Source organism: Anneissia japonica, unplaced genomic scaffold, assembly GCF_011630105.1.
Source record: "Anneissia japonica isolate Jap-2015-1 unplaced genomic scaffold, ASM1163010v1 scaffold288191_len216021_cov166, whole genome shotgun sequence".
NCBI lineage: Eukaryota > Metazoa > Echinodermata > Crinoidea > Comatulida > Comatulidae > Anneissia > Anneissia japonica.
Window position 1 is genome coordinate 134,553 of NW_022756005.1, and position 13,683 is coordinate 148,235.

At 38.1% G+C, this 13,683-nt stretch overlaps 2 protein-coding genes across 3 annotated transcripts; one reads left to right on the forward strand and one right to left on the reverse strand.

The window, feature by feature from the left end:
• The first annotated feature begins 812 nt into the window (after window positions 1-812).
• On the forward strand, window positions 813-5,378 carry LOC117123815 (tyrosyl-DNA phosphodiesterase 2-like). The gene is made up of 5 exons (XM_033269840.1): window positions 813-1,221; window positions 1,535-1,663; window positions 2,919-3,129; window positions 3,513-3,683; window positions 4,174-5,378. The coding sequence occupies exons 1-5, from the start codon at window positions 1,178-1,180 to the stop codon at window positions 4,462-4,464; spliced, it is 846 nt and encodes a 281-aa protein (XP_033125731.1). The 5' UTR covers window positions 813-1,177; the 3' UTR covers window positions 4,465-5,378.
• A 743-nt stretch (window positions 5,379-6,121) lies between these two features.
• LOC117123824 (tyrosyl-DNA phosphodiesterase 2-like) lies at window positions 6,122-11,796 on the reverse strand. 2 transcript variants are annotated; one of them, XR_004447893.1, is made up of 7 exons: window positions 11,578-11,796; window positions 10,659-10,744; window positions 9,746-9,871; window positions 9,283-9,493; window positions 8,726-8,896; window positions 6,893-8,139; window positions 6,122-6,217 (listed from the first exon to the last, which is right to left on the reverse strand). XR_004447893.1 is itself a non-coding variant. In XM_033269852.1 (6 exons), exons 1-6 carry the CDS (start codon window positions 11,695-11,697, stop codon window positions 7,852-7,854), a joined length of 1,002 nt encoding a protein of 333 aa, XP_033125743.1. In that variant the 5' UTR covers window positions 11,698-11,796; the 3' UTR covers window positions 6,690-7,851. The 2 variants fall into 2 exon arrangements, 1 of the variants encoding a protein (XP_033125743.1); XM_033269852.1 differs by lacking the exon at window positions 6,122-6,217 and having other exon boundaries at window positions 6,690-8,139.
• Window positions 11,797-13,683: the final 1,887 nt, after the last annotated feature.

A 13,683-nucleotide genomic window follows, 5' to 3' on the forward strand; every position in this document is an offset into this window, starting at 1 on the left:
TCCCCCCACTACCTGTCTCTTATACACATCTACACGATTGAGGGTTTCTAGACCGGCAAATTCAAATTAGAACATTTTACACTTATGTGACATTATTAAAATACATTTCTTCAAAGAAAAGGGTGGGAGGTGGAGTGCTAAGAAGACACCTGCAGTACCCCCTTAGTCCACATCCACCCCATTAGTCAGCCCTCACCAGTGAAAATAAGCACAAAAGATCACGGTCAAACAGACTGAATTTACCTAATATCGCTATAATTTGCGTGAGCAATACTTGTTGTATTTGAATGGATACTAAATAAATAAATGAAAAGCAGCCGTCAAGGTGGTCCATAGCACTGAGCATAGGTGAATTTGGGAGGGGTTTCTCAGCTAAATGCCACAAGAACTTAGTGGGGCCACGGAAGGTCCATAGAATGCTGTGTATTCTAAAACCCTTTAAAATAATGTTTTTGATTGACCACTTTAAATATAAAAAAAAAATTGTAAAAGGGTGAATTTTAAGAAATATATATTGATAACAAGTAATGATGAGGCAGCACTAGCTGAGACTAACTGTAAATGATGTAATTTTATTCGACACGAGCTTTCGCTGGCAGTCAATACCAGCTTCATCAGGTGTGTGAAGTGGTAACATGAACAGAGAAAAAATAACTTATATATAGCTAATTAAAATATATATAGGGTGACAATCAGTAAAATAGCTGCAGTAATTACTATTAATATATAGTCGATTTGCAAGTACTAACTTTTTTCGGACTATGCTAAAAATTGGTACTTATGAATAGTGGCGGAATTCAAGGGAGGGGCTTTTACAAGTACAGTACTTCGAACTTCACCTAAAAAAAACCCCCCAAAAATCGATTCTAGATTTTCAACATTAGATCGATCAGGCTTTGAGCAACACAGATTCATGTTTGGCTTATCAATAGTCCACGCTTAATCTATAACTTAAGCATTTGTTTTTAACAATCAAAAGTCCGAAGTTTAAAGATTGGCATCTTTAAGTGCCCAGCGTTCACAAAAATACTACATTCAATATCAGATGTTGAGTGTTCTGTTGGGTCGATGTGAAATTCAGCAAGACGAAATACATTTAAAGACCGACGACGTTTTTACTCAGAACAAAGCACATTTTGTAATTATGTTTGATTGAATTCATGAATAGTGTAATTATATGGAATGTATATGGTTCAAGTTGAGCCAAAACGGATCAGGAAGGTGCGTGAAAGTTAGAACACGCGTACAGTGGCTTCTCACAGAAAAAAAGAGTTAAAAATACAGAATTACTATTATTTAAAAAATACTGTATCTAAAATAGTTGACCCTACTGTCAAAATTGCCTATGATTAAATTGTTTGGAAATTGCGAGAAATGTTGTGCTATAAAAACATTTAATGGATGTAAAATTTTTGGTAGCATCGTGGTGACGTGCGTCTACGGTATTGCGCAACACCAACCAAAATGTTTAGATTATTATGAAATAATATTTTCTATAATTTTTTACTGATTCTATCTGTCTTTTACATTACAGCAATGAAACTAAAGAAAGCAGAGCTCAACAAAGTGAAAACAAGATCAAATTGGTAACATGGAATATTGATGGTCTTGATGAAGAAGACCTGTTGCAACGAATTACAGAAGTTTGTAGTACTATAAAGAGGTAATTATACTAATACCGTATATTCTCGCGTGTAAGGCAATCTGCGTATGAGACGAACCCCGAAGATATTTTCCGAAACCGCATCTGTCTTGTCACCCTCCCAGCTTTGAGAGAATTTTGTATAATGCAACTTACAATTCAAAAATATTACATGTATTTTTATTAATTTTTTCTCAAATGAAAAAAAAAATTAGTACAAGACATACCTTCAATACATACGTACAGCCTAATTTTTAATGTAGGCCTACCTGTACACTATCGTATTTTTCTGGATCCAGAAATTCAAAATAGCCTGGGCCCGGGGGAAGGACTTTCACAGATAGGGTGTCAATATCACCTCAGCAACATCGTGCTTTGGGGCTGAGGTAAGAAATGTTTATGATTATGGCACCTCTATGGCTTGAAATGAACTCTCAGACTTCAATTTAAATATAATTTTCTTTTTTTTTATATTTTTTTATATATTTTTGAAAATCATCTTTTATAGTTTAACAAAACAAATTTCTTCTAATTTTAAATACATTTTCCTCTGAATTCGTGTTAATTCGTTAAGACGCATAGACCTGTGCTAAATGCGTGACAAATTTATGATCACCCATGTGTTTTTTGCAAAATGTGTGTTTAAATAAAATCACTTTGAAATGCGGGATCGTCCCGCACGATGCGAGACGGTTGGTAACTCCATTCTAAGAATTTTCAGAATTTATTTTGAAAAGTAGTTTTGAAAAATTAAGTGGGAAGTTCACATCATAAATCGACCTTTCAAAACAGAGACAAGAATACGCCCTTATCACACACACACACGTGTTTAAGCATGTTAAAAATCGTAGTAGTAAAAACGATGTCATCGTTTTCCTATGATTATGACGTCATTTGATTTGATTTGTGAAAATATCTTTTTATCGTATACACGATAAATCGTTATCGAATCGTGCTACTGTGAAAACTTCTTTTATTTTCTATATGAACAACTGCTTTTTAGCATTTTATCGTTGATCGTTCATAGTGTTAACAGACCTTTATACGCTGTTGTTTTGTGAGAACTTAGCAACAACATCCAAGGGGCGGGGCTTATGCATAAAATCTACCAATCAACAGTCAGTGTGCACATTTAGGTGGCAACGTGCTGCCAATCACAGGAGAGAACTCAAGATGTTTGCAACTTCCTAAAAGAATGGTTGTCAACTAGAACAAAAGTGGAGACTGTAAAAAATATTTTAGCTTTTATGATCTATGGTCCTTTTGCTTCTTTCAGACTTCAACCAGATATTGTGTTTCTCCAGGAGGTTATTTTTGATATAGCACCGCTCATTGTCGCACGATGTCCAGGCTACAAACTGTTTCCGACAAGAGATGAACAGTATTTTACTGCAATGATGTTGAAAACGAGCACAGTCACAATTCAGTCGAATATTATTATGCCATTTGAGAATACAACAATGGGAAGAAGGCTTCACAAAGTTAAGGTGATTTTTAAATAGGCAGTGGCTTTATTGTTTGTTTACACAAATTCTAAACAAATTCCTGATTTATGATTGGATGTTGTTGTTATTCCAATCCAGGCATAATAACAATCAGTGGTGTAAAAATAACCACTGTCTATTAAATGATATAAACTATTTTCAACATAAAAAATGACGGCGATAGCTATGGAAACGGGCTTTAAACGATGATGGTGACTTTGGAATTGGAAAGAAATTCATGACCATTTACAAAATGTTTTGTCTGATAATATGCTGACGACAGTATTACAGATTTGAGTTAAACTGCCATACGGCAAACTATGAGGTATCAAATACTGTAGTGACGATTTGTTGTTATGATCATTTCATTTTCCTTTTCAATCAAGGTCAAGTGTGCTGGACTTAATCTTCTTCTCATGAACTCTCACCTGGAGAGCATGAAAGAGAAAACTGTACAACGGAAGCAACAGTTCCAGATTGCGCTAGAAGAAATGGCCAGTGCTAGTGATGACACCGTTGTTTTGTTTGGAGGGGACACTAACCTACGAGACCGTGAGGTTTGTATTCTTAAATAACATCCGTGCTGAACATAGTAGGCCTAATTTTTGTTATTAGACTTTTTTTTCATCATCCAGCTTGTTATTACTTGGTGTTTTCCCATATTTATATAAAAAAAACTTATGGCAAGGTTGGTTCATTCAATGAATGAGGATTTGTAGTGTGGATATTTCAAACTGATTTTTTTTATTGCAACCAGTTTTCATATTAAAAAAAAAAATCAACAGCATATTAGGTTTTTTAAAATTTCATTTATCCTTTAATACTGTATTGTTACTGCCCAAGGCACGGCTGATAATCTGTGACTTTAAAATGTGTAAACATGACTGAGACAGATTGTGATTTATTCCGATAACCCATAATATACAGTAGGCTAACTTTTGTTTCTTGCTCGTTATTTCTTAGCTGCAACCCGACTTTTCTCTGAAGGATGATGAATTGTAGACAAACACTGATAATTATGATAGTTCAATTGATTTATCATTTTAGGTAAGTGAGATGGGAGACAAGATACCTGGAGGCATCTTTGACTTGTGGGAATTGTTTGGTTGTCCAGAAGATGCTAAGTATACATGGGATACTGAACGAAACGACAATAAGGAGTTGCCGTTTCCTAACAAACCAAGGCTACGTTTTGACAGGCTGTACCTAAGGCAAGCTAAGACAGCCCCTAAAGTTTCTCTCCAATCATTCAAACTCATCGGTGAAGAGCGGATTGCAGCAGTTGATTGCTTTCCAAGCGATCATTTCGGGATTTTCTGCGAGTTCAAAGTCAATTAGTAGGCCTATTTATTAGTGCCATTAGAAAGGGTTACAGTGTTATTCACTTCCCCCTGCTAATCTAAGTTGGCCTAATACTGTACTTCTTTTGTATGACTTTTTTTTGAAGAACTTCATGAAGTAATATTTTGAAATGTAAACAAATACTTAGACATTACAGTAGATTTTCCTAAACTGACAGCAAAGTGCCTAGGTCACTTTCAATCAGGGAGCCCGAAAGAACAACCACAATTGAAATAAAAATGTTTATGTATTCTTACAAATTAATATTAGTAGACTCCAAAATCGATTAAATAAGCCTTTGAAACCCCTAAATTATCATATTTTTCGGGGGCCTTGCCCTCATGGAACACTTTTGAGAGATTTTGAGCGATGCCCGACCACGCCCACTTTTTTTCATCAGGGACATCGACTGCTTTCAATTGGATATGTACTGTGGTTGTAACCAGTGTCGGTGGATTGGCCTGTCGTTCAATCGATCGCGGACCGATGCGCCTTTAGGATATAGCGCCTTTTTTTAGAAGGGGAAAATGAGAATTAATTAGTATTGAGATAATTATCACTGAACACAAACACACATTCATATATTATAAGCATCTGAAGTGCTCAAAAATTGTATTGAAAAGTCTCCAATATTTTGAAACCTCAGCGCTCCCCACATCCCTATTGCTCCTGTTTAGTTACTGGATTTTTTCTAGAAATGACAATTAGCAAGATATGCCAAACAATTATTTACTGCATGATACATTACTATGTATATAAGCAATTCGATGTTTTTAATTGATTAAATTATAAAACCATAAATAAGTATGTGTAATTTAGTATAATGTTCAAATATCATTTTTAGTTTTGTCATTTGTATAATTTTGTAATGATGCAACTGTTGTTTGTGATTAAAAGGAATATTGATAAAACAATTCTTGATGAGATGAAATACTTGTATTCTACTGGCAACCGCAAATTTTGCTCTTCACACACCACCTCTCAGGATCTCCTGCATGGCAGGATCTGTCCCCTGAATGCCAAGGTTTTAACCTCCAAACCAAAAACAAGTTCTTAAGTTCTCTCTTAAAGTTCATATATCACGAAGACAATTTTAGATACCATAATTGCTGCTATTCCTGCTTAATTTTTTTTCTTCTTTCATGGTGCTCGGGCATTCAGTCTTTTATAAATTTAAATATAAATAAATTTAACTGCAAATTACACGCACCTTTTGTTATTTACAATTGAAAACTTGCTTAAATATACATAATAAAGCACATATATATATATATACATAATTTTGGAGTTTATCATTTCTCAACAAACTTTTAAACAAATTTAAAAAGTACCAGCATACAGTATATACACTATATATATAATAATAATAATGTCGTTCTTATATAGCGCTTCATGCCTTTACAAGGTCTCACATTACTACCCCAGGCATTGGATCAAACACATATGGAACACATTGAAACACCAAATTAAATTAGTAAATGAAATTATATTATCATTCCATAAATTGCAGCTAGTAATCAGTGCAGGTTGTGTTGGAACCTACCAAGTACCCACTTGTACTCTTGGGTGGAGAGAGGCAACCGTAGATAAAGTGCCTTGCCCAAGGACACGAGTTCAAGCCAAAACCGGTGCGCCAACTGCTCCTACATTGAAGCCTGTTACATAATAATATTGTATACAAATATTGACTGCTCATGAGGAGAATGGTGAAATCTATATCCCTGATGTGATGTGGAGGCCTCCACATCACCTTTGTTGAGCTATATACTGCATTGAGCACTCTTGTCTACATGATCTGGTTTAAGCCAACCACGCAGATTATATATACATATATATATATATATATATATATATATATATATATATATATATATACGCACATACACATATATATATATACTTTGCACACAGAAACTTACCTCGCTTATTTACAAGATTACAAAAGCTTTTGGTATATCTGGTGAAGCTCTTATTTCTTCCTACATATTACATTAAAAGGTAGATGGCTGGGGCGTTGGGTGGGGGCTGTGTCTTATACACATCTAGATGTGTATCGAAAATAACATTTGAGGCATTCTGGGCTATCATTTTTTTTCTTTTTCTTTCTTTTTTTCTTTTCTTTTTACCTCCCAAAAGGGTGCTGGGGCCGGGCCCCCCCTAAATCTGCCCCTAACTTGTATTGATTTTATCCAAATCAACAATCGACTTTAAAAAGGATGATACTGATACAAATGAAATTTACTGTATATGATAATTGGCAACAATTTATTTTCCATTGTGCGACCAAGTCAACACAAGTACTAACTTGTCTAACGTTTTACTGGCTGTTTCATTGAAGCCTGTTACATAATAATATTGTATACAAATATTGACTGCTCATGAGGCGAATGGTGAAATCTATATCCCTGATGTGATGTGGAGTCACCTCGGGACAATAGGCCTGAGGGAAGATAGGCTACGGTCTCCACATCACCTCGGGGTAATAGATTTCACCGCTCCCCGAATCTAGAGCAGTCAATATTTGTTTAATATACCTCATACATAGATTCTACGAGGCCTAAAAAGTACTTACTTCCTAGCCTAGAGGCCTACTAACTAGGGCCTAATTGATCAAAGAGTGTGTCTAGCTCTTCTTTGCTCATTTCCTCAATTTCAATCCATCGTCTTGCAATATTTGTCGACTACTGACAAGACATATTTAATTTGTCTTTTGGTGTTTTTGCTATCGGCTTCATCAGGAAGTATTGCTAGGCCTAGGCTAGTCCTTCTTCATCCAGGAGATTGAACCGACATCCTCCATAATTATTGTTTATCGTCTACTTGTTGATCTGTGGCGCGATCAAGGGCCAATCTCTTTCGTCGTAGAGGTCACAGTCCCCTCTACCATCAGCGCAAAGGTGGGGCCTACAGTTAGCACCACGCGACAGGTCAAAAAAGTACTATTTTTCAGGGAATAATGCTTTCTATTGCCTACTTTTTAACCAATCAGATGCCTAGAATCTATGTATGAGGTATATAACAATATATATACCACCTTTTGCTAAGGGTGTATACCAGGTGCTGGAAATGTTGTTATAGGCCCTGGTCATTGAATACTGCACTGTATTCTCGAAATGGCACAAAGTGCAACCTCTTCCACTACCTGGGAAGTATGCCTGTCCTCCATTGGGCAAATACATTCACTGTCACAGGTATCTGTTTATATTCCTAGGTGAAAGCGACAAAAATATTTTTAAATTGCCTTGCTTAAGGACATAAGCGAAATATACAGCAAGAAGCTCACACCCCGACCTCAAGATTGAGAACACAAACACAACCACTCCACCAACTGTTTGGATTTGTGCTTGGATTGGCAAAGAGGACATAAATTTTCTTCACAGCATCTTAATTGACTTTGAAGTCACAGAAAATCCCAAAGTGGTCGCTCGGAAAGCGATCAACTGCTGCAATCCACTCATTACCAATGAGTTTGAATGTTTGTAGAGAAACTTGAGAGGCTGTCTCAGCTTGCCTTAGGAACAGCCTGTCAAAACGTATTCTTGGTTTGTTAGGATACGGCCAATTGAGGTTGTTGTTCTGCTGGGTATCCCATGTATACTTGGAATCTTCTGGACGACCAAACAGTTCCCACAGGTCCACGATCCCTCCAGGTATGCCTCCCATACGGCTCACCTAAAAAAAATGATAGAAGTGGAAAATAAAAAATTAGGTTTTTTTGTCAGCACTTAACCTCAAATACAGTCCTCTTTCAGAAATAATGTTGGCTGTCTGTGAAAGTGCAAATAATATTATAACTAGAAGGGAATTGTCTTCTTAGAAATCAACATCACAATCTACTATTTGTTGATTCCTTGGTAAAATTAAACCCATGTACATTGACACTTCTGTGAAAAGGAAAATGAAATAATTACTGTAATTATAAATGTATTGTCTACTATATATTTTCACACATTTCCACTTTGAAATCACAGTTCTTGAATTCCATTATGGTATATCCAATACGATACATATACTGAATGTTAGGTTGACTCCCACTGCATCACAGGTGATATTCGGCTAATGAATCAGTCTGCATCATGTGTGTGAGTGCTTACCTAAAGTGATGACAGCCTGCTGATTGTCAGAGTGGCAGTCTGAGCAGATAGGATTTTAAAATGATCTGTCATGCACCTCTCATCGCATCACATTTTATGTGTGATTGCATTGGCCTAGTGTCTGGCAGTCTGAGCCTACCTCACATAGTGCTATGATACCCTACCTCACTGTCTCTTAGGTTTGTATCACCTCCAAACAAAACCACAGTATCCCTACTAGCATTGGCCATTTCCTCGAGTGCAATCTTGAACTGTTCCTTCCGTTCTGCATGTTTCTCTTTTGTGCTCTCTAGGTGAGAGTTCATGAGAAGGAGATCAAGTCCAGCACACTTGACCTTGGGTCAAAAAAGAAGTTTCATTTATCACTACAATTAAAATGGAAGAATGATTGGTTTGCAATGGTCACAAACACACTCTTATCATACAAGAACATCTGGCCATTTTATAGCTCTGCCAGGACAGAAGGTGCCCAATGTCCATGGATGGGCAAGAAACAGGTGCTAGCCAGGGTTCATTTTAATAGATCCTTGGTCAGGACTGCAGGTTGGGCGCTGGCTTGGATTCCAATTACAACTCTTCTCTTGTTTAAAGAACATAGGCCCCCATCTTTCATGTTATAAATATATAAATAACCCTTTTAAAATTAAACTTAACTTTAGCCTAGTGTTTGCTATTACCCATATCAAAACAGTTCTACATGATATTTATCATTGCTTTTTACCTGAACTTTTTGTAGCATCCTCATCATTGTCGTATTCTCAAATGGCTGAACAGAATTTGACAGAATTGTGACTGAGCTTTTTTTAAACATCATAGCAGTGAAATATGCAGTATTACTTGTCTTTAACACCTTGTACCTTTGACATCGTTTCTCAATGTATGATGCAGTGTCAACAATTACCTCCTGGAGAAACACAATATCTGGATCTAGTCTGAAAGACACAAATTGGAATGCAATGGAATTGTAAGATTAAAATATGTTTGGTCTACATAGAGGGCTTTCCCCTTAAATCCACCCATCCCCTGAATGAGTGTGTATCACTCCACCATCTTCATTACAAACTTTCATTTTTAACAACAGATTATAATTAACTTCTCCATACTCCCACAAATGTGTCTAAAATGCATGTTACATGTCCTCTTAAATAATAAAATCCCAAGGGCCTAGCAACGGTAAGTGCTACCTTTCTATAGTACTACAGACTGCTTTGGTTCGGTGCATCAGATCTTTATCATCCAGACCATCAATATTCCATGTTACTAATTTGATCTTCTTTTCACCTTGTTGTTGAGTTGTGCTTCCACCGCAGCTGCAACATACAAAACAAATATTATTACAAATTTATCAAAAATATTCATTTAGTTGCATTTTGATTTTGTGTCATTCATCTTAAGTTCTTTCAGATAATGGAGTAAAGTAGAGTATTAAACCGCGTACACACTGCGCCCAAAGTCGTCGGCCGACGCATTTCTATGAAGAACGTGACCATCGTACGATGCACTAAGTGCCCAACTTTTTAACGCCACAGAGAAAAGTAATTGTTGTAGATCCCACTGGCAGCTTCATTCAATGCAGCTTCACAATTCGATAGAGGCCTGGGCTACTAACCATGTGACTCTATGTGCCACTAGGGGCTGCAGCTGCATAGCTCAGTGCTGCCCTCTGTGGAACTAAAGCCGGGTACTCACTGCATGTGACAGCGAAGTGACGGCAACACGGCGACGAACGCACGCAATGGCGTGGAACCAATGGATTGCTTTTTAATGAGGATCCGTTTTGAACTGCCACTGACAATCAGCAGATGGCGTTACATCATCTACCGTTCGCCAGAAGCAGAGGTGGATTCGTTGTGTGACGGTCGTACGACGTAGAAAGTGCCCGGCTTAAGTTTGACCAAAATTCAGCAGTTTTTTTTTTTCATCTTTCAGATTTTGTGGGGTTGTTTTTTGTTCTCGGGGTCTTCAAAAATCATTTAAAAAAAATGTATTTATACCCACAGGAAGCAACATGTTATTCTGACAATGATGTAATGATACTGTGTGGTTTCAGCTCAAGAGAGATGTAAACAGGACACCCAGTCAAGTCTGATCCATTACCTATCTTTAGCAGACAGACTTGCTGCAGCTGCTTCCATGTCATCAGGTTGATTTGCCACTGTGTCAAAGTATAAATTGATTGCATCCTATCAAAAGATTTCAAAAAATAAAACTGTTGTCTAGATTGTGAGACTGTAAAAGTAAAATAAACCTTTTATTTATCCTTGGTTTAAATACCCCCAGAGCAGGCATCAAAGTGGTTCAAGGCAGTCCCCAACTGTTTAGGGTGCACATAATTTCCTACTACTAGAAAGCAAGCCAAATTGGCCTGGTGCATCCAATACGGATTTTTACTCAAGGTTGGGATTTACTTTTCTGAGGTATCCTGGGTGAATTTACCAAATAGACGTGTCATTTCCTGACTTCCATTAGCAGGGGTGGCAATTTACCAAGCAGGTAGGGTGGATAATTTTCCAGCCGGAATTACGAGTTTCATTCCATGCCACAAAATTGATCGCCAGAAAATTATCTTACCCACTCCTAAAAAAAAAAAAAAAAAATCACATGGGGATCACAATCCTGCTGGAAAATTCACCACCCCTGCTGTGAAAATGAATACCTACCTTTAAAGCATTCTTTTACCCGGCTGGGATCATATCCCGGCAGGGCCCACTCCTCTTCTTATCAGTTGTAGATATTCCCACCTGTCATGCAATTTCACTATACCTGCCACTGTGGTAAAAAATATTCCTAGTAGCAAATAATTAAATGTTACGCCGAACCCGTGCGTGCGTCATCATAATAGGTCAGGTAGGCACCCCTAGCAAAGATCGTATAGCGCCTATACGATCTTTTCCCCTAGGCCCATTCCCTGATTTGCTCAGTGTTTAAAATAGGTGCCGCGTAACCTGCTAGCTACAAGAAATGTATGTGCCTAGGGCCTAGGCTGGGGAGAGGCCTAGGTTAACACTAAGCTTACCACAACTTGCCAGTCTTTCTTTTGTAAATATTCAAGTGCTTCATCTTCAGTAGCTCCAGTTACGAGACAAAACTCTGCGAAAAGACTTGCAATGTGATCGTCAACCGTAAACGCAGCCATATTACAATATGTTTCCCTTCACAAATGTGTTGACGATATTTAACACAACATCAAGTAACTCTGCACGCTTCAACGAGTTCATCACCACGTGCTGTTTAAGTAGGTCTGTTTTGAAGTGTGCATGGTGACAGGGTCACGTGCAGGGTATCTAGAAGTTTTGAAAATGGTGGAGGCTGAGAGCTCAGAGTGGGATCGATAGATATTCACACCCACCTCAGCCCCATCATGGTTGGAGCTGAAGCGAGCAAATTTCAAGGAGGCCCCCTTTAGACGCTCGAAAATTAGGGCCAGATTTAGGTTCCCCCACCCCGCCTCCCCTTTTGGGAGGTTAAAAAAATAAAAATAAAATAAAAATAAAGAAAAAATGATAGCCCAGAACGCCTCAAATGTTATTTTCGGGCGTCTACAATTTCGAGGGGGCATGCCCCCGAGCCCCCTAGGACGGTGTTGTCTGTCGGCCCAACTTTCGTCCCCTTCCCCCTTTTTGGACATCTCTGGATCCGCCCATGGAAAAGGCACCCTCAGATGGTCAATGCTTTTTCAAAGCAGCGTTACTCGACAAAATTAATTGACTTCTTCCCGACGGGCTATGCTAAGTCCCCTGCATTAGACACCACTCCTCTCACGGGCGTCGCAATTAGGTTTAATCAAGGACCTATTCAGATACAGCTACAGATTAAATTTATTGTCAAATGTAAACATACAGTACAATGAAATAGTATCGGCTCGATGTACGCAATATAAGTAATTTAAATAACATGAGTAACTACTATACAGTGAGACAAACAGTTAATTTCTGGATACCAACCACGCATCTTTGATGGCAGACGGAAAGAATGAAGCTCTTGATCTTGTACGAGATGCGTATGGGGTTTTGTAACATTGACCATATGGCATGAGGCAAAAATTAAAATTACCGGGATGAAAAGAGTCGTTGATGATGGACGTTTGCCTTATTGATGATACGTTGAGTATACAGAGTGTCTAATAAAGGTTGTTTTTTACCGATTACTCGAGAAGCACGTTTGACAATCCTGCTTCTTAATTATCATCATATTTAGCATATTCATACAAAACTAAAAATATCCTATTTTATACTGGGAGTCGCAAAGCAAATTATGATTATGGGGCACATCTAGATATCGGGAAATGCACTCATTCAGACATAATATTTGAATATTTTATTTTAAAAATGTTTACAAATGTAGGGGTCCTGGCCGGCTGGGCACCCCACCCCCACTGGATTAATATGATGCTATGTCCTACAGTCGATGTCCAGTGACACATTATGCTGTTGTGTCAACAAAGCACTTGGATCAGGGTGCTATATAGAGCGAGGAAAATTTAGGGGTTTCAAGGGCTTATTCAATCGATTTTGGAGTCTACTATGTAGAAAATAATTTTTTTTTTTTTTTCTCACGAACGAATTGTGGTTTTTTTCCCCGACAAGGGTGGGAGGGGGGAGCTGCAGGAGTACAGTAGTTTCATGATGGAACTACCCTGGTAGTCATAAATCAGGCTCGCCATATGGGAAGCAGTTTTTCATTTGTCACAGGGCAAAGAGGCGAAAGTTCACACCACCCCCTTCCCTGTGGGGGGAAAATTATCTCCCAAAACGTCTCAGAGGTTATTTCCAGGCGTCTAGAAAAACAAAAATGTCGCGGGGAATTCCCCCGGACCCCCTAGGGTAGTGTTATCTCGATCAGCCCCACTATCGGACATCTCTGGATCCGTCCCTGCTACCCCTTGACCTCCTTAGCCAGGGGAAGATTTAGGAGGGGGCGCGGGCCCCTTTTGGAAAGTAAAAAGGAGAAAAAGAATGTTTAAAAAAGAGAAAAAGTAAATATTGATCGCCTAAAATGCCTCACAGGTGGCGTCTAGAAAACAAATACAGTATTTGTTTTCCCCGGACCCCTAGGGTAGTGTTATCTCATCCGCCACGCTTTCGGATCACCCCCCCCCCCCAACTTTCGCACATCTCTTTAA

Bases quoted from the DNA above. Each gene is read 5' to 3' on its own strand.
- LOC117123824 (XM_033269852.1), bottom strand. From the start codon at position 11,697: ATGGCTGCGTTTACGGTTGACGATCACATTGCAAGTCTTTTCGCAGAG. The intron at 10,745-11,577 runs GTAAGCTTAGTG...ATCTTTTGATAG, and splicing joins AGAAAGACTGGCAAGTTGTG to GATGCAATCAATTTATACTT. The intron at 8,897-9,282 runs GTAAAAAGCAAT...TTTTGACCCAAG, and splicing joins GGATGCTACAAAAAGTTCAG to GTCAAGTGTGCTGGACTTGA.
- LOC117123815 (XM_033269840.1), top strand. From the start codon at position 1,178: ATGGAATGTATATGGTTCAAGTTGAGCCAAAACGGATCAGGAAG. The intron at 1,222-1,534 runs GTGCGTGAAAGT...TTTACATTACAG, and splicing joins AGCCAAAACGGATCAGGAAG to CAATGAAACTAAAGAAAGCA. The intron at 1,664-2,918 runs GTAATTATACTA...TGCTTCTTTCAG, and splicing joins GTTTGTAGTACTATAAAGAG to ACTTCAACCAGATATTGTGT.